This window comes from Denticeps clupeoides, chromosome 3 (assembly GCF_900700375.1).
Source record: "Denticeps clupeoides chromosome 3, fDenClu1.1, whole genome shotgun sequence".
Lineage (NCBI taxonomy): Eukaryota > Metazoa > Chordata > Actinopteri > Clupeiformes > Denticipitidae > Denticeps > Denticeps clupeoides.
This window is the reverse complement of record NC_041709.1, coordinates 4,469,144-4,489,946: the sequence shown is the minus strand read 5'-3', so window position 1 is coordinate 4,489,946 and position 20,803 is coordinate 4,469,144. Positions and strand designations below refer to the sequence as shown.

General features: G+C 48.1%; 1 protein-coding gene across 2 annotated transcripts in view; it reads left to right on the top strand.

Annotated features, from left to right (window-relative positions):
• The first annotated feature begins 245 nt into the window (after positions 1 to 245).
• Positions 246 to 20,803, top strand: part of pappaa (pregnancy-associated plasma protein A, pappalysin 1a) — a 75,420-nt gene continuing 54,862 nt past the window's right edge. For both annotated transcript variants that reach the window (XM_028973383.1, XM_028973382.1), the window contains exons 1-7: positions 246 to 639; positions 4,920 to 6,003; positions 11,694 to 11,839; positions 12,053 to 12,346; positions 12,869 to 13,061; positions 13,378 to 13,499; positions 18,040 to 18,550. In XM_028973383.1, coding sequence (XP_028829216.1) covers positions 246 to 639; positions 4,920 to 6,003; positions 11,694 to 11,839; positions 12,053 to 12,346; positions 12,869 to 13,061; positions 13,378 to 13,499; positions 18,040 to 18,550 — 2,744 coding nt within the window. The remainder of the gene's footprint in view (positions 640 to 4,919; positions 6,004 to 11,693; positions 11,840 to 12,052; positions 12,347 to 12,868; positions 13,062 to 13,377; positions 13,500 to 18,039; positions 18,551 to 20,803) is intronic.

The following is a 20,803-nucleotide window of genomic DNA, read 5'->3' as shown; positions in this document are numbered from 1 at the left end:
TTGACAAGCGGTTGTAAAAAAAAAAAAAAAAAAAAAAGAATCCAAAGAAGGACTTTGAAGATCCCGGGAAGGAAACAGAGATCGCACGCATTCTACTTCATACCTTTTCTCAGCGCTCATGTGTTTTCTTTCTTTTTTTTTTAAATCTTTTTTTTGTAACCTTTCTATTTTTTTATTCTAGTTGTTATTATTTTTTTCATTGATCATCTCCTTCCGTCTGGTGGGCAAAAAAAAAAAAAAAAAAAATGAAAGTTTGGAGTTTTCTCCCTTGGCTGCCCTGCCTGGTCATGCTCATCCTGTGTGTTGGATCAGAGTGCGGGACCGTCTGGAGGAAGGCGAGGTCCAAACGGGAGCTGGTGCGAGTGAGGGACGCCCGCGCCGCCTTCCCAGGGGCTTGTGCCACACGGCTGCCCCGGGGCAAGCGCTCCTTGCCCGGCTTGGATCGGCGGCTGCCGCGCCAGCGCCGTCGCTCCTCCCAGGCGGAGGAGAGCGCCTCGGGTCGCGGGCGAGCGGTCTACTTCACCGGCAGGGGCGACCAGCTGCGCCTGAAGCCGGGAGTGGAGATACCGAGGGGCAATTTCACTCTTCAGATGTGGATCAAGCCGGAAGGGGGTCAGCGGTCGCCCACCGTGATCGCAGGTACCGAATTAAAGAACAGCGGGGAAAAAAGAGAAAGTTACTCGCAGCAAGTCGCGTTGCTCGGGGACGGGCTGAGTGGCTGGCCGTCGTAGCGCCGAAAGTGGTGACAAAAAAAAACAAAACACAATGACGTAATTATACGAACGCATGGCGACGTCGTGCAAAGTGCGAGAAAAAAAGCGCATTTCGCCAAAACGATGCATGCCGTTGCACCCTAATGCACGCACTTGCGGTCCTGTTAGTCCATGATATATTATAGAAAACGTGTGTGTTAATACGTGTGTGCATGGGCGTAATTATTATTTTTTTTCTGTGTTCAGAACGCATGAGGCGAGACGCGCGCTTTCATTCATAAGACGCCCTGTGGCCGCCCACGGCCGGGCGGCGTGGATCGGCGGCGGAGTACTTTTCCAGGGCTTTTCCTGCCACTATGCGGTGTTTTGTAACCCCCCCCCCCCCCCCCCCCTCCTCTCTCACCTCCGTCCCGCCCCCTTTCCCGCGGTTTTTATTTATTTATTTATTTATTTGGGGGGTCCGAGTTACGAACTTGCGACCCGAAATCCCGCTAGAAAGACCCCCCCCCCCCCCCCCCCCCCCGGGCGCCGTGCACGTTGCGCGCGTGCACTTCAACCGTGTTCGTCGGACCCGCCGCCCGCGCTGTACTACAGATGTGTAGGTCCTGAGAATTAAAAAAAAAAAAAAAAAAGAAGGGAAGACGCTCGGTCTGGGGTGGGGAGGCAGGAGGAGAGAGAGAGAGAGAGAGAGAGAGAGAGAGATGACATCATCGCCGCTTAACGTCGCAGCGTGGCAGCGCGCGCAGCCAACGGGCTTCCGGTGGACGGAGGGGAAGAAAAACCGCATCCGCGCCGCCGCCGTCACTGACGCATCTCTGGTCCACATCGCATCTTTATCCACAAGCTGCATGTTTTTATACATACACACACATATACACGCGTACATATTTCAAATTCGATCAATTTTGATCATAAAGCGCGTGTTTGCCATTCTTTAAATTCCCTGGAGTCTGAGAGAGAGAGAGAGAGAGAGAGAGTGGGAGACTTGCTCAGCAAACGTAATAGTATCCGTAGTGTAATCTGGTAAATCCAACTCGTGCCTGGAAAGAATCCGGACATAAGGCGGATCCGTCCGGGTGTTTTGACGGAGCAGCTGCCCCGCGCCGCTTGTTGTTGTTGTTTTTCCGGCCCGCCCCGCTGGCGTGGTCGCCGCTGTTGTTTTCATTCACGGTGTCGCCTTTCCATTCCACAGTGGACAGGAGCCGGGGGGCCAGGCGTCCGGCTCTTTAGCCGCGTGTTTACGGCGCGATGCGCCCGAGAGGAGTTGCCCGGAAGGGCCAAGGCGGTTGCCCCGGGGGTTCGGGGGTGCCTTTACATTTACATTTATGGCATTTATTAGACTCTCTTATCCAGAGCGACTTACAATCAGTAGTTACAGGGACAGTCCCCCCCTGGAGCAACTTAGGGTTAAGTGTCTTGCTCAGGGACACAATGGTAGTAAGTGGGATTTGAACCTGTGACTCTGTAGTCTTCATGTTGGATAAACTCAGTCTCGCCGAGCATTGTTTGCCCCCTTGCAGTCTGAACATGGTGTGTTGCCGCGGCCGACGGCGAGCCGGATAAAAATGTATTGGGCAAATTTGGCTCATTCAGGCCAAAAAGTGCGGTTGGGTAAGAGGAGGCTGGTCCATCATCGCGGTCACGAGCACTCTTCGTCAACGTAAAGTCCGCGGGACTGGCGAGGGCCAATGCCACGCGGATATTTGGCGCGTACGAGAGCACAAGGAGAGGCACAGTCTCCCTCCCTTTTGTAGCGCTCACAGACCTTCCGCAGCCATTTTCAATTATTCCGTAATTCGCCTGGGCCGCGCTCCGGACGCGGTGTTTACATCGCTTGTGCATTTCTGTGTAAACAGAGCCGGGTTAGCAGAATGCAACAACATTTCAGGACCTTGAACAGCGCAGAGCGATCGTTTCTTTAGAAGACGGAAAAAAAAAAAAAAAAAAAAAAAAGGTCAGATGTAGACACGCTGTGTGCTAGAAAAAGTTGACCAAGCGCTTCGGGCTTGGCAGCTGAACTGAACGCAGGGTCTTTTTTTTTCCGTCTCGGTTCCGTTTACTGGGGAGCTGGCTGTGGTCTTACCGCCCCCCCGCCCCCCCAAGTCAAATAAACTCTTGTTGCTGACAAGTGGACGTGATAAATGGCACAAGTGTCATCGTGGAATCTGGAAGGAATACCAGCCGATTCAACTGCTTCACGCACTCGGGGACGGATGTGTTGTCATGTCAGATGCCGTGTGTCTAGTAACGGTTCCATCCCTTGGGTAGTGGGTAACACACTCGCCTATAAACCAGAAGACCCGGGTTCAAACCCCACTTACCAACATCGTGTCCCTGAGCAAGACACTTAACCCTGAGTTGTTCCAGGGGGGGGACTGTCCCTGTAACTACTGATTGTAAGTCGCTCTGGATAAGGGCGTCTGATAAATGTCGTAAATGTAAATTTTGGTAACAATTGCTCGAGAAGCAACGACAGCCTGAGCAACGGTGAAAAAAAGAAAAACGTGAATAATCACTCGCCATCAACCGATGGGAAACCAGGGCAAGCTTGTTTTGCCCGTGCGGGGGTCCGTCGAAATACAGTTTCGGCTTGCCAAGGCTTTTTTTTTACGATGGCTCCAGGTGTAGACGGAAAAAAACCCACCATCACAGCGATGGAGGTCTGCCGTTGCTGCATCTGCTCTCCATCCAGCTCTCGTCCCGGAAGAAAGACTAATGGAAGGATTGCACAGTCGTGAACTCGGTCGAAGTTACCCGCATGTACGTATTTCTGGTGTGCGCACAGGGCAGGGCCCGGAAGATGTAGCGCGTCCGATCGACTGAGCATGGCAGAATTATGATAGGTGTTTACGCCACGGGCCCTTTAGCCCGAGCGCACCAGCTGAAAGATGGCAGGCTTTCCTTCCAGTTGTCATGGAAAGCCTGTAATATTTAACAGAACTGCCCTACGGTCCGGCCCCACGTGCTCTTAGCATGCCATACCACTTGATGTCGACCTACAGAGGATGACTTCAGCCACGCTTATTTTTGAGGGAGGGTGTTGTGCTCGGGTCTAATGGTACCATCTCAAGGGTCAATTTTTTTTTTATAAAAAGGATGGGCCTGTACTTCCCGGGACTCTCGAAGTCGCGCCCATTTTGGGCTTCACTCCCGATATGACCCGGGGCCTCTGAAGCCGGGGGAAAGGCTCACGTTTGAGCATGTGAGGCTGACATGCGTGTGCTCTAGGTGGGGTGTGTTTTTTTGCCCCAGACCATTAGTGTGCACGTGGCTCATCACATGTTGGACGTTCTACATGAACACACACACACGTGAGAATATCATTGGCACAAAACATGTCTTTTTACACATATGGACAGTATTTTCAGACGAGACGTTCGGAATAAACACTCACACATGCTCGCTGTGTGTTAACATTCAGAAAGATCCCCCTCAGAAGTAAAAACACATTACCGTGCGGAGACTGACATGTGCTTTCCAAGTGAAACAGGAAAAAGGTGTTTTGGTGCCTCCAGCATAATAAAGCTTTTGCAGAAAACGACCATTTCTGGCCCCTCCACTGGTGAACTACTTGAGTAGAATAAATGTTCATCAAGCGTCGCAAATCCCTATGCGCAGTTGCAATGTAGTTGTTCTTGCGTAAAGCTGCTAAAAACACGGATACATATAGAAAAAATGTGAAACTCTTTTGTCCTGATTAAATGGCTGAATGAATGATTGATTGAGTGACTTTGTTGGACAGGAACAATCTCATTTGCATTTTGCAGAAACCACCTTATTCTGATTTTTTTTTTACAAATAATCCATGGGAATTTATTTAAAATGACTCTTCAGTTTTTACTTCACGCTCCCACTGACTCCAAGATCTTTGCAAAGAATAAAGTCAGTATTGAGAGTACTGCTGTCCGGGTAAATGTAGTCAGTGAAACCCAACCAATGGGACAAATGTCCAGATTAATGGGGAAAGGGGTGGCCTAGTGGGTGGCCTTGCGAACCACCAAGATTCCACCAAGCACCCCTTGAGCAAGGTAACGTGCCCACCCACTGCTCCCCGGGCGCCTGTCATGGCTGCCCACTGCTGACTAAGGGTGATGGGTTAAATGCAGAGGACACATTTCCTTGTGTGCACCACGTGCTGTGCTTGCTGTCTCTCACAGTGACAAAAAACAATGACTTTCACTGACCGGTCTCTCCGTTCTTCCGCAGGTCTCTTTGACAAGTGTTTCTACGCCTCCAGCGATCGCGGCTGGCTCCTGGGCATCAAGACCGTGAGTGAGCAGTGCAACCGTGACCCGCGCTTCTTTTTCTCCCTCAAGACCGACCGTGCCCACAAGGCCACCGCCATCTACTCCAATGGACGCTACCTGCCCAATCACTGGGCGCACGTGGCTATCACGTATGATGGCCTCTACATGAAGCTTTTCATCAATGGTGCTCAAGTGGCTGTTAGCCGCGAACAGTCGGGGGATATCTTCAGCCCCCTGACAAAGAAGTGTAAGGTGCTGATGGTTGGAGGCAATGCGCTCAATCACAACTACCGTGGTGCTGTGGAGCGCCTTAGCCTGTGGCGAGAGGCTCGGTCACAGAAGGACATCACCTGGGACATGCACGGCCACCCAGACTTGCCCGAAGACTTGGCCCACCTGGTCATCCGTGAAAACTTTGAGCACCCGGCCCGCAAATGGCTCACAGTGAAAGATGGCAGCTTTCCCCAGCCGGATGATGGCACCCGGGCCGGTGTGGGTGGAGCCAGTGGAGGTTCGTTGGACACCACACTGGAGCCACCCTCGTGTGGCCAGACGGTCTGTGACAATGTCCAGGTGGTGAACAACTACAACAACCACTGGAGCTTTCGCAAGCTCAAGACTGTGCGCTACCGGGTAGTGAATGTGTTCAATGACGAGGGCCGCGAGCCCACCGTCACCGACCAGCAGATCCATCTGCAGCATCAGCGCCTGATCGACGCTTTTAGTATGTACAACATCACCTGGGAGCTGATGGTGCACAACGTCTCCAACTCCTCACTGCGCCATCGCCTTGTGCTGGCCAACTGTGACATCACCAAAGTCGGCGATGACGAGTGTGACCCTGAATGCAACCACACTCTGACGGGCTTTGATGGTGGCAACTGCAGGAACCACAGGAGCCGTTGTCCACAGTACAAGCAGGGGAATGGAGTGTGCGACCCCGAGTGTAATGTGGAGAGTTACTTCTATGATGGAGGGGATTGCTGCAACCCTAATGTCACCGACGTCACCAAGACATGCTTTAACTCATCTTCACCACTAAGGTAAAGCCAACAGTAATTAATGCTTAAAACTAGGGATTCTGAAATGATGGGCTGATTCCAAATAATAATGTTTCTTGGTAGGGAAACAAAGACATCTTCAGTGTTGGAACATATTTATTAAATGCTAATTTTCACACTTGTGCAGTATCCCTGAATACTGTATTACTGAATTTAATTATGCAAAGTACTTGTAACAATGCAAACAACAAATCATTAATAAAGTGTTCATATGTAAAAACATAAGTAGGGATGGAAATTGGGGACGTCACTTAGTGATGCTGATAAGGGAGCAGCCCTTTGATTTCTCAAACTCCCTACAGCGCTTTGTTCAAAGGGTCTGCAAGTTACTGGCTTGTGGGAAAGAATTTCCTCCATCCGTTCTCGTTCCCCTCCGTCCACCGAACTCTTTAACATTTCTGAGTGTGAGGTCTTGCAGAGCTTACCAAAGGGTGACAGCGGCTGACCTCGTGTCATTATCTTCCTCTGTACTGATACCTTGGGGTGCTGAGGTAGGCAGATTGATTGTAGATCAAATACAGAGGGAGCATCTCCCCAGACAAACTGTAAAGGTAATTAGAGGTCATGGCAGAGCTCTGGACTTGCAACGTTCGCGGAGCACTGAGGGGCCCATTAGAGCGAGCTCTCCAGGAAACCTTCTAGAAACTATTTTGTGGGGGCTGTATATCCCTCGGAGGGAAATGGTGCCTGACTCCGGTGAGCTGTTATTGCTCTGGTTTTAAGGCCGTCTGCGCGAGTGTTTTAGAGAATGAGGAAATTGGATTTCAAGAAAAACTACCCGAGGCTGGCAGCGAGGGAAAAAAGGACCCAAGATGTTTACAGTTCTTTCTAGATTTCTTTTCCCCCCTTCAAATTGATACAGGTTTCCCAGCTCCAGATTTTGCCCTTTGGGCATTCCATTCCTCCCCAATAGTCTATTTCGTACGCTTAAAGAGAGTCTGCAATTATGAACAGGATGTTCTTTGTGCATGCTGTCCATCAAACCATTTTGCAAAAATATACATTTTTTAGGGGTCGGGGCAAGAGGTTGGGGGGGGTCAAGATATTTAATTATTGATACCACACAAAACACTAGTTATTTTTCAAACTGTACAACCTGAATGGCTTTACAAATCCATAATTCCTGAATAATAAAATGCCCTGTGGCAAGAAGAGGTCACGTCCAAATGGGTGGCCTATCCTTCCTAGAAAAGGTCTTGACCTATTTCAGGAAAACGTGTGGTAAAACACTACAGACGATAGTTAATGTCCCGCAGATAGCAGCGTATTTAGTTGCTGAGTGTTATCTCATCTTTTAATCTCACTGGCTGTCAAACAGCACCCAGCTGGTGTTTATACAGCCCTCCACCTTGCAGTGCGCCGGTGTGACTTTAAGTGCATGGCAGGGATATTGCGGGGCTTACGTTACTGTCCTCACTCAAGTCCAAAGCATCGTCCCCTACAACATTCCTGAAGTTCTTCAAATGACTTTTTAATAGCCCTGTGTGCGGCCCGTTTGGTGACATAATCTTTTTAGCGCAAAGGATGAAATGGAAAAAGAAGCCAGGTGGTCCGTGTTTTCACCGTCTGTTGTCTCGTCCTAATAAACACAAGGCCATTCATCAAACTGGACGATATTTGAATCCGTTACCCAAGCTAAATATTGGCATATTTTCACATGTCCTTTGAAAGGGAATGGATGCAAAGTGTTGTATGAAAATTGAAAGGGGGGAAGGAATGGAGAGAAGAGAAGAAAGATAAGCTGCCCAAGTCGCTGCTTATTTTCGTTTGATTATGGCATGTCTAGCGAGCCTCGCCGAGGGCCGCACTGCAAACATTATTCGACATTCCTGCTTAATTGTGGAATTCTGGACGAGCGGCGTGCTACATGCGCGGAGGAACAATGGATGTGAGGGCTCGAGTTTATTTTCGTAGCCCCAGAGCCTGTTACCACTTAGCATGTTTAGGAATCTGGCTAGCAGCAGACTGCGGTAGGCAGCTGTCTTCCAAATGGAAGTCAACGCGGAGCGCTGCGGAGGAGGTCGTGGGCTGGTCGTGCATATGCCCAGAGACGACTGTTTGACATTTACATTGTGTGCAATTTCTAAATTATAGCCTGCCATTTATGAAGACTGGGCTTTATTCAAGCTAAGCATTTGTGACCTTTCCCTGTAATATAGTAAATATCAAAATGTCTCTTGTGGGCCATTACTTGCCAAGGTAGTATTTGTGATTCATGATTTCATATTAAGTTGCTTCCGTGCTGTAGAACAACTGAAAAAAAACCCCATGTTCTGGTTTCTAGATTTCAGTGATCAGTGGAAGCTACATTACCAATCACTGTTTTACTTTTATTCCCCCAACAGCTGAAGGCTCCAGCAGTTTTCCGCACAGTGTACTGCATGTCAGGGATGCTGAGGGATAAATTCCCCTGTCACGTTCCTTATTCTGGTAAATTAGTGAGGGGCGAAGGGTAATATGTTACGAGAGGGCCGCTCCGGGTGTCAGCAGCTCTCCCTGTGACAGTGCCAGGTTAATGTCTGGCCTTTGTCAGGCTCGTGCGTTGAGGGCCGTCCTCTCAAATGCTTTACTGTCTGTCACGTAAACCCCATGTCCACGTGCTCGTAAAGCAGTGAGCACTAGTGGCTACGCTAATTGAGTCCCTGGGCGTGAGGAGGCGATCTCGGGCCTGCCGGAAGAGACGCCTGTTGTCCGGTCACCGGCCTGTCAGGCTCAACTGCATCTGCCAGTTCCCTCCCCTCGACTCTGGATGAGATTTCAGCCTCTTCTTCTCCAACTGCCAAAAACAGGGCAAGGAAAAGCACACCATGGATCTACGGGTTTTTAATTTTTAGGCTCCGCTTGCAAAGCCAGTTTTATTGATACATGACAGATTGGCAGCGTTAATAATGCTCTCTAAGAGTGCTGTCTTGGCTAATGTTGGAGTGGGGAAAGGGGCGTCCTGTACTTTCTTTCAGCACTCCATGAAACAGAGTGAAAAACAGTTGTCTGATCTGATGTAGTGGTGGCTTTTACTCCAGACATTTTGCCGTTCTATACGTATCTATATACGCCTGACATTGGAGAGAAAACCAAAAAAAAAAAGGTTAATAAGGAGAGGTATGAATCTTGGCTTTAAGGGTCAGTCACCCGATCACAAAAAAAACCCTTTGATTTAAATGTGTCAGAGCACCGTTGCCATGCCAAAACATCAGCGCACTTTTCATTCTCAACAACCCCCGACATTTGTATGTGAAACCAATTTGTAGCTTGATATGAAATATATATGGGGTATATGGATGAAGTCATAATCCTCCATTTAGCACGAATAAGACCTAAAGCATGAACCTCGCCTACTTGCTCTGACGGCCTTGAGATGTTTCATCTGCATTTCCTCCCTCCCTATTTCTCACACCCTGTTGCTGTGATGTGCTCTCTTTTTGCTTCCAAGACACTTCCAAGACACTTGCTTCCAAGAACTCTGCATGAATGTGAGTTTCTGGACAAATGTCCTGGGAAGACAAAGTGGCAATGGCCAACAAAGAAGGGATGAGACAGCAGAAACCTTGGATTATCCAGAGTGGCATTAGTAATAACATGCATACATAATGTGTGGGAAGGACTCCTCAGACATGCTCAAATTTGTTTTTGTCCAGATCCCACATTCATGTGATCTACATTTTGTTTGTGCAAGTGAGCCAGTGGATTAGACTTAATTGAACTCAGCTTAGATGGGTTTGACCTACAGTAGTGCGGGTTTTATCCGACACTGAGTTACTCCTATCCCTCCATTAAACCCTTTGACCCTTCCCCTCCCCACACGACCGAATACCCCCCAAAAATATCACCCACGCAGCAAAAAAATCTAAAATTATAGGGAGAAGGGACTCTTATTACCTGGTCCTAGACCCTGAGTTGGCCCCTGACTTCTACCTGTAAAGACATCATATCCAAATTGCTGTTTGGATGTTGTTATGAAATAAAAACTAAATCTAACACTTTGATCATAGAACATTTAGGTATTTCAGAAAACACTTTTACTTTAGTACTCCTGTACCTCTTTCACAATAACAGCATTTTGGGTCAGTGTGTACTAGCTTTGTAGTCTGACAGTGGTTTTGGCCCACTTTTTAAGGTAGATTGCCCTAGATTGGTCGGGATGAAGTCTGTGGATGCTGGTTTTTGAAAATGTCAATAAACTCCGACTGGGACTGAAATCAGGACTCGCAGCTGTTTTTGGTCCATTCACTTCTCCTAATTCATCTGTTTTAACATGATGCCCAGTCTCTGCTGACTGAAAGTATTATGATGCCATCATTGTAATTCATAAAATATGTTTCTTGTGCCAGTAAATCAGTTTATGTGGAGAGTGAAGGAGCTTTTTTCAGTGCTGTACGTGACGGCTGGTAATGTTCCACGGCTTGTTTAAGTGATATGAGTGCCATATGATGTGCCAAACTAGTACCAGTGCAAGAAGAGGATTGATCACCTCAGGTCCTTTAATTTTAGACCATATTATCGGTCTTGGCAATATTAGAAAGACAAATCGAACCTTAGGCACTGTTCCACCTCCAGTGCATTATTCGGTACCTCGGGCACACAGCGGCATTTTGGCGTTCAACGAAATTGCCGGTATTATGTTCTCTTCCAGCCACTGGTGGAAAGGCACAGAGCCCTTGTGTGGAAACTTGTACTGACAGATGCATCAGCAGAAGCAGGGTGCTTCCTCTTCATACTGGCCTCATTCGGAGCAGCTGTGGTGTGTCACTGTGGAGCGTTCTCCGCTCTCAGCGTTTCGATCTCACAAAGGCCCCTTTATGGTCCCTCAACCGCAGCGTTACGCAAACACATCACCTGCTTTAATCGCTCACGTCAATCTACGATACAACCTGTCATCGGACTTGTGCGCCTCTCTTTTTTTTTTTTTTTTTCCGATGACATTGCTTAATTTGCTGCCAAACGTTTTTTTGGCTGTGGGGGCATCAGGGTCCGGCCAGCTTGTTCTCAGCATCATCGTTGAGGCTCAAACTCTTGCGCACATCTGCTCAGAGGGAGGCCAGGATGCCCACCCCATCCCTGTTCCTGCAGGCCCCTGAGAATTTGCTTTTGGATGGTGTGCATCCTCTTGCAGTCTGCGTTGTGCATCCTGTGTTCTCGGTGCGTTGGATGGCCTTTGTTTACCCGGTTCAATTTACAAAATGGCACGCTCAATTGATTTAAGCCAGGCCGACAGGGAAGGTTTCTGGTGCGGGCAACGCAGGTTGAGTCTGTAATGGAAGTAGTTCGGTCCCTGCCGAGGCACCGGTGGCCAGCCCGCGCTTTTGAACCGTGCCCATGTAAACTCGTGAATCGGGGTGAAATAGTGGAGCAGCTCCTGCAGAGACCTCGGCGCCTTGCGACAAAGGTGCCAGGATTAAGCCAAGCAAGTGAGCCATGACAGGCTGGAGGTGACACCGATTTCCAACATGGCCACATCTGCCTCCTTGTCCTGAGGCAGTGAAAAAAAATCACAAATAAGCACAGGCCTTAATATCAAGCGGCATGGCCAAAAACACTGGGGTGGTGGAGGGGGTGAAAATGTGGCTATCGGTGGCCTCAATCCTTTCGCTCAATCTGTTGTTCCCCAAGCATCACCTCCTATCCCATCAAACTAGGCCCACTGTAACGCGGAACAAACTGTGCCTCTCCTGCAGAGCCTATATGGAAGTTAAGGAGCTAAAAGCGGTGCTGAACCTTGATGGCTCCACACACCTCAACGTCTTCTTTGCCAACTCGTCTGACGAAGACCTGGCTGGAGTTGCTACTTGGCCGTGGGACAAAGAGGCCCTGACGCATCTTGGTAAAGAGTAATCGTTGCCTATACATAGTTTTTGAAATTCAGTGATTGCCATCTGTATCTCAACTGTGAAAAAAGTCTTAAAGTCCCACTAATGAAGGTTCCTGTCCAATATAGAACATTTATTTTAATGTCTATAGATTTGCCTGTCCTTGTTTTGAATTTTAGACAAGGACTCCATTGCCATTTATCTTGGTCTTGTACTTTGTCTTGTAGGGGGAATCGTTTTAAATCCCTCTTTCTATGGCACGTTTGGCCACTCACACACCATGATCCACGAGATCGGCCACAGCCTGGGCCTGTACCACGTCTTCCGCGGTGTCTCCGAGATCGAGTCGTGCAACGACGCCTGCATGGAAATGGAGCCCTCAATGGAGACCGGCGACCTGTGCGCCGACACCAACCCCACCCCCAAGTACAAGCACTGCCATGACCCCGAGCCGGGCAATGAGACCTGTGGCAGCAGTCACTTCAAACACACGCCCTTCAACAACTACATGAGCTATTCTGGTACGAGCGTCCACCAGTATGTCAAGCAGCGAATACGCCGTTGCTAATCAAAGAATCCCGTGTCCATAGTTTCAGGAAAAAAATACAACTAAATTTAGTAAATGATGCTGACCCCACGGCTGCAACTACAAACATTTTTTCCATCCAGGGTCAGAACAGCATCAAAGGGTCGGGCTGTAGTTATTCTTGTCTCTGCTCATTGCAGGGTTACTGGTCAGACAACCCTTAATGGCCTCTCACTCCCCTACCATGGAGCTGAGACAATTATCCTCCAAAGCCAGAAAGCCCAGTGTCCCAGCAGTGGACTTTTATTCTGATCGTTTTCTGGAAATGGCAGGCGGCAGGTAACGGTGAAATGGCTGTGACAAGATGAAGGATTTATAGCGTTCTGCCTCATTATGACTTGACATAAACCTCATGACTTTGCATAAATGTAATGGTTCCCCTGCATCAGAGCATCTTTATAATACATTTACTGGGAAGACAAAGTGAACCTCTCTATTGATTTTTCTTCTCTGGCAGATGATGACTGCACAAATTCCTTCACCCTCAATCAAGTGGCCAGGATGCACTGCTACTTGGATCTGATCTACCAGACCTGGCAGTCGGCCTACAAGCCTCCCCCCGTGCCGATAGCACCCCGAGTGGTTGAACAGGGGGACAGCTCTATCACTCTGGAGTGGTTTCCTCCCATCTCGGGACACTTCTATGACAGGTGATATGAGTAGAACTGGGCAGTGGGAAAAACCCCTCGAGCAAACGTGCCTGGACATGCTCAGAGGGGGAATTGCACGTGTGTGTGTGTGTGTGTGTGTGTGTGTCCATTTATATAAAAGGTTCCTGTACTGACGGCCCTGACATCATGGCAAGAATACAACAATAACAAAAGAACAATGATGAACAATTCAGATGTTCAGAGAAGGAAGAAACGAGCTGATGTCTTTTTATGAAAGTGAATGTCATGTGTCTGTGTCCTGTTTGTTTTGGACTGTATCTAAGTTGGTCCCTGTCACTGTCTATTGGCTTCCTAGAGAAGTGGGATCAGCGTGTGACAAATGCACCGAAGGGAGGGTCCTCCTGCAGTACGCCTCACGTTCCATGTCCCAGCGGCCGTGCACGGACTCCTGGCACTGGAGCCCACGGGAAGCTGAGGGTAAGCACCCTCCCTCCCTCGCCCAGCATCGTGCAAGCGGCGTCCCCGCCCTCTGCTATTTATAGTGCTGTGTTTTGTTTTAGGCCAAACTCTGTTGAGTCTTCGCTCTCGTTTATCTAATCCTGCATCACCTCCAGCGTGCACAGGGTCTGTAGTGGGAGCGGGTTTCAGACGCTTGCTCAATACCCTCTCCGGGGAGTAAAGGAAAGGGAAAGCACATGTCCCTGTAGGATGGTGTTTGTTTGTGCTTCGTTGCTATGAAAATGATGTGGCAGATTCCCCCTTACAAGGCAGAGTTGGACCTACGGCCTGGTTCTCAAATCGAACTTCAGCAGCAGCACAGGGCGCGACATCTCAACTGGTTTCCAGAGCTGCACAGCGACTAATATGGAGGATGCGGAATTTGGTTTTTATAAATAGTCGACACAGCTGTGCTCATCCAACTGCTCCGGCAGCTGCTGTCGTAATTGTTATTACGTGAGCAATGCCAGGACTATATGGCGATGTGTCAGTAATGGGTCATTTGTAGGGGTTTGAATTCATTTTTATATCATCGCAGTTTGGGACAATTTCTCTCTCAAGTGCAACCATATTAATATTAGTGATTTACCCCCTGACTGATGATCTAAGTTGGTTCGAAAAGAATTAAAATGCATTATTTGTTAAAACGCAGTGCAAATCTTATTTTCTCTTTTGATCTATTAAAAAATAGATCAAGAAAGGAACGGCAGAACTGGTTTTATTGTTTTATTGTGTGCACGTAGAGGTTTGCATTGGTGACAAATTTAATTCAATAAGGATGATTGACAAAAAAAAAGTGGTAACAGGACAGCACACATGGTGCAATTAAAAGGTAAAAACCTTTATTAAAAAAAAACAGCGACGAGGCAACGCGATGTCAGGGCATCATCTCCCTGGCTCAGGGCCCCACCCGTTTGCCAGACCGAGCCGCCTCTCATTGCCCGCTTCAGGGTGCTGGTGGAGGCTTGTCCAGGCTTGCCGCTGTATCTGAACCCCTCTTCTGTTTTCCATCCTGGATCGCATCCCGCGTTAATGCGCAAGCTTCGTACGCACTCCCGCCACTTGGCCCCTGTTTATCCTCAGACATGAACCCCACAGGCAGCGTGCAGCTGCTCGGCACTCAGCCTGTTTTGTGCCTGTGGCTGCAGTTGCTTCGTTGCTCCCGCTGTGGGCCAAAGGAAGTTGGGAAGTGACATAGATGGGATCTTTACAGAAGGGGCATTGCAGACATTTAATAAAACCCACTTGTCACTCGGAGGCTGGTTGTTCAGTGTCCTCACACTGTGCTTTCGTTGAGGTAAAGCACACACCGCACAGGGCCTGCGGTGCACCTCTTGTAAATCTTTAATGCCGTGTGGAAGAGGGGAGTGTAAAGAAGAGTGAAAGGGGGGGAAAACCATGTGGAAACCACCCTGGATAGCTAAGCAAACTGCATGCGGCTTGTGACATTCATGAAGAACGGCCCTGCAGCTGATTTAAAGCAGTGTAGCAGGAAGGGCAGAACGAGAATCCGGGGGGGGGGTTGTGAGAATGCCTGGAAAAAAGGGAATCTCTCAATGAGGACCTTGTTAATGGACCATGTGTGTCTCTGGCAAATCTGCATGGCCAAAACACTCCTGTTCCACGCAGGGCCAGATGGAGCGGCATTGTTTTCATTAAAGAGATTCCTTTGAAAGCCCGGCGCTGTCAGGCCATGGCGCATTACGTGATAGCATGCGCTCTGTCTGGGAGAACGCGGCTGCAGCCACGGGCCATTAGCTGTAAACTTGGTTACCTGCGCCGCCGTCTGCCCTGCTGCGTTCTTCTTGGCCCAAAGTTTACGAGGTGCAGTCACGTTGCTCTAGATCTTGTATCAGTAAATCTGTACGCACACCATCGAAAGGAGGAGGAAAAAAAAGTCAAAAGATAAAAAACTCAAAACGACTCTGATGTGACATAATAGTAATTTAATAACCAGCCGCACATATTGGCTTGAGACACAAAGGACGGCACTGTAGGCTTTCCAGACTGTACAGATATCCACTTTGAAGCCAATGACCCTAATATTTACTCTATCCGAGGGGAATGAGGTGTACACAGATTTAGTTCTACAACTGTTTGCTTGGCTGGATCCTGGGCCAAGACTTTATCACAGTGCGGCCTTTTCCTCAGCCATGGTGGACCTCTCTCAGGGTCCTGAAACCCGTGCGTTGCTGCAGTAACTGACGTGGTAGCAGCACGTTACAGCACTCACTAACTGTAAAGCACCCACAAACTGCTGAGACGCCTCAGGAAGGGTTGAGTAACATCGGTGGGACCTGCCCTTTGGTGTCTTACAAAAGAAGAGCGGATGCCAGGAGATGCCATGGTCAGGAGAAAGGAGCTGGAAATATGTGGAAACTCCCTGATAGATGAAGATACACACCACACGGGGGGAGGGCCGCCTTGGCACTGTTGTCAGAGAGGTGGTACTCCTCAGCATTCATCCTTCACTTCATCAACTCCCACGTTTATTTTTTACTTAGTAAGAAACTTTGCATTGTTGCCGGAGGACCACATGAATTGCAGCAGTGTTACTAAAGCAATGGTACAATTGAGATTTATTAGACAATATTATCTGATACGATTGGTGTCTTCTCAAGGATTTCTTTATAACGAGCGACAGATGTAGTTCTTAGAATGTTCTTCGAAATTTCTACCATTATTTCTACTGAGTTAAAGATGGGACACGTTTTCCCCAAGAGGCTAATTAGTTGAGTGCGGGATGATCTATTTCCCATTTGATAGAGCGGCAGATGCTCTATGTTCTGTAGCTCTGTGGCAGTCTTGTTGGACGTGGTGTCTGAAGTGATGCCATCCCCTTTCATCAAAAGGCCGACTGCATGAGTGGAGCCAGCGAGGCTGGTTTTCGCAGCCTGGCCGCTCCACCGAAGGCCTGAGCTCGATTCGCCGTGCGACGCTGGGAGGTCGAGAACATCCAGAGAACACTCAACGTTCAACTGACTGCAATTAAGCTGGAATTCTTCCGAATGTCTTTTTCCCATTTCCCTAGAACGAGTCCTTTCCTAGACAGGCTAATACCCCGATGGGATTAGCTAATGTGAAAAGGCAAGGCACTGATTCATAACAGAATTGTTAGGTCACCTTGAAAGTCTTGCTGCAGCTTCAGAGGCAGGTCAGAAGTTAAGTCAAATCTCCAAGGAAGTGAGCTATTATCAACCAGAAAAAAAAAAAAAAAACCATTTTCAATTGAAGAGATCAGGTGACAGAGAACGCATTCAATTCTGACTGAACTAATTGCTGACTTGACTGTGACTTGCAGCCTTACACCAAAAAAGGGTGCAAAAAAACTATGCAAGTCATATGGGGCTTAAGTATTAAAGCAAAATCGTAGAATATCCCAGATCATCATTTTAATGTTACCTCTGCTCTCGCCACACTCACACTTACAATAATAAATGTGTTGAGATAATGTGGGCTGGAAGCTGAATTCAGTGCTCAGTTGATTAAACACTGGAATTTTCTGCACTGCCCAGAAATGAGGTTAGCAAATGGGTGCAGCCTTTGCCAGTTTGGAATTGAACAAAGGAAAATGGAGAGAACACAGCGTCGACCGCGCTCTGGCTCCTTGAAACGTCTGATGAATGTTGCTTTACGTCACGCGGACTAATATGGCTGGCTGCTGACTCCAAATATGGCTGCAGTGTTCGAGTTGCAATTTGCCCAAGCAGGGCCAGAGGCTTTTATGTTTCAAGAGAGCAAGAACGAGAGGAAATAAGCAACCGTTCTTTCAATGAAAGCTGCGTTTAATCTTTCCCTGCGATATGCAGTTGTTGTTTGTATGCATCCATTTCAGTGGACCAGCCTTGTATTTTTTCCTTGTCACTTGGGTTTGAAACGGTCGTAGAGACTTTTGTTCTGGGAGGAATAAATGTTCAATGTAGTGCTTTGGCATATGAATGCCAGTTGGCGGAACTAGAAACTCAAAAATGCCGAATGATTGGCCGGTGTTTAAAGAATGCAAAACTAGGCGTGCAATAGTTGCAAGGAAAGTCAAACCCCTGTAGTTTATTTTGTTTAGCGTGACTTTGCTCCAGAGTGCTCTGGAAAGCAGTAAAACACATGCAAAGCAAGTCACAAACATCAAAACTCCCCCTTTCTGTAAGGTTAGTTTGCATACCTGTCAATGCTACGATGATTTATCCTTTTTGAACACGATTTCATTAATACATGGTGAATCCACTGTTGTACCAAACGTGTAACGCATTTGTCAAACTGACAGTAGGTCTGGAACAAAGTCAAATTTGGTCTCTTCGCAACACACAGCCTCCAGTCTGCAAGAACTGCAACACAACGTGAAGCTTAAAACACAGACATCCCAGAGGGTGTCACAATCACAGATTCAAACCTCACTTACTACCATTGTGTCCCTGTGTAAGATTTAACCCTAGGTGTCTCCTGGGGGACTGTCCCTGTAAGTACTGGTCGAAAGTCGCTCTGGATAAGGCGTTTAATTGACATTTTGTGGCTCCACCCTCAGGCCCACCAGATGTTGAGCAGGTATGCGAACCGAGCGTGCGTACCTGGAGCCCTCATAGCGGCATGGAACTCAACAACCTGGTGCCCCCGCCCTGTCCCCTGCAAGGCTGCATGCTGGAACTGGGATTTGAACACCCCGTGGTGCCCGACTCGCTGACTGTGTGGGTGACGTTCTCCTCGCCTGATGCTCCTGAGGAGACGGCGCTGCCGGCAATCCACAACATCCTGTTGCTGACAGTCAGTGGAAACAACCTGTCACTCGGGCCCAGCAATGTCTTCTGTGACATGCCTCTCACCGTCAAGCTGGATGTGGCTGAGCTTGTGACTGGCGTCCAGTTCTTCACGATGGAACAGCATCTGGAAATTGACGCTACTCTGCTGACCTCCAAACCGAACTGCCACGTGTGTCATGACTGCCAGCCCCTGCACCATCGCTTGCTGCGACAACCGCCCTTCTCTCAAGCTCCTGGAGGCGTCATACTGAGTGACGCCACACGCCGATATGAAGACAGGTGAGTGCTGGGTCTGATTCATAACTGGATCATGCTATTGGCTGCATTACCAGGGATTTTGTTGTCATGATGTAGATTTTAAAACTGGGAAACCGTTGACAGTTTTGCCCAACAAAGAACTACATTTAACAAAAATTAAACTGCTTTTGTGTTCCTCATCAAATGATCAGCCGAGCAACAGAATGAAGGATGCAGCTGCAGCTCGACTTAAGTCTCGTCTCTTCTGCATTAAAGGAGACAAGTCGGCAAGGTCGGGTTGATTGAGGTCATGCTGGTCCTAGCCCAGGCACCATGGTCTTAGGCGCGGACTTCCTCTCCACCTACGGAAAAAAGCTACCCTGTAGCTCGTGCTTTGGGTCCAAGCATCTGGGAAGCACTGTGATTCATAACTGACATTTGCACACAACTTACAGCAATAATTTATCATTTAAAATAATGTTCTGGGGTCATTGCCTTAGAAAAGTGGATGGATGTGGGGATGTTTTTGTGATCAGACACCTGCTTATGTGGATCTTACTGGCCTTGTGTCACTTGGGCACCTGCCATCATTGTTTTGGTGTCAGATTTGTCTTGTCTTGATTGGCCCGATGCCAGTGTCATCACAGGGTTTGCCATCATTCACGACTTCGCATTGTTGGCCACCTTTTTCCACTGCTCCGGCTTGTTTGTCAGAGAGGGTACATACACAGCGTACCACAACTGTCCTCGTCCTGAAACACAGACCATACTGCACGCTCCTCACGACCGTAGACTTTCCTGTTTTTCACTGAAATATGTCACAGCCTTGTGCCAGCAACAACCATCATGTTATCTTTTGCGCATTGATTTTCCAAAGACAAATATCCAAATGTTTTTTTTTCCCTCCAGTGTGTTGTTCACCTATGATACATAATGTTGGAAGAGGGAAACTGCACTTCTGTTCTGGAAATCTTAAGGGTGGTGGGAGTAATTCAATGATGGGGGCTTAGAGGTGGGTGACCTACTGGGTGCGTGACCCTGGCCTTCTGAAATCCTGTCCATTCACAAATCCTCTCCCTGACCCGGGCCTCAGTGTTTTCAGGGCTTCAAAGCGAATCTCCTGGATGAAGTGACAGGACCCCCTAGCCAGGCAGAGACAGAGAGGGCCGTACAAGTGACCGACCCAGCCACCCCCCGCCACCCTTTCAACCCTTCATCATCCATGAGATGTAACAATTGCCCGATGATGATTATAAAATATATACATTTTAATGCAATTCCCAGTAATAGCCCTCTTTCTGACAGCTGGAGGTGGCAACTTGATGCAACCATGATTGCTTTTTTACACTTTGGGCACAAATGGTTTCTTTCCAGTAATTATAAATAATAACATACACTCTGATTTTTGGTGTCTTCGTGCTGCCTTCGATGCTCTCGAACTTTTGACTCGAAGCCTGTAGGTCACATTGCAGACGGTGCTGAATATGTCAGGGTGCTATGTTGACTCCGTAGACATATAATACGAAATGAAAACCAAATGTTTTGCCTTATAATGTTTCTTTTAGGCAAATGAAAACAAATCGCACGGTTTATGATACGGACAGGGACAGCGCTTTCAAGTGCACCGTATTTAGATCACAACATCCGCGTTCTCGTCTTGTGGATTGGAATTGGATACAGGTTAAGCCTTGGCCGGGCTGATTAGACAAGCCTACAGTTGCAGGCGCAAGATGTCAGGACGTCAGAGATGAGCCCTTCTCAATCTGAGACAAATGAGAGGAGATGTTGGCCCAATCAGCCATGTAATGAGCTGTGCCCAAAAAAGCACTTCTTCTTCTCAGAAAGGGGAATAAGTGCTGAACCTTGCCTAATCCCGCCTAACACAGACCATATTTCCCAAAACTGGGGGTTTAAATGGCAGGACTAGTTGTGTTGGGCATATCTCACCATGATCTGCCCAAAGACTTCCAGGAATTGCGCCGGATTTCCCTGGGAACATTTCGAAAAAGGGAGAGAGTAAAACCCTTAACTTCTGGAGGGCTTCGCGTTTGGGAATCAAGGTGGAGATTAACCGTTTTCGCCATTTGCTCTGAATTAGTTTGTTTCTCAAAGGCTCTTTCACGGTGGAGAGATCACTTTTCACCGTATAAATGCAATTTGCAGCCGCATTCAATTAGCCCTATTATGAAATATCCATCATTCCATTATTCCGGAAAGTAATGCTTTCTGTGTGACTGCCAAGGAGGTGGGACTTCCAGTTCACCTTCACATACTTGCCACCCTCCTGCCAGGCCA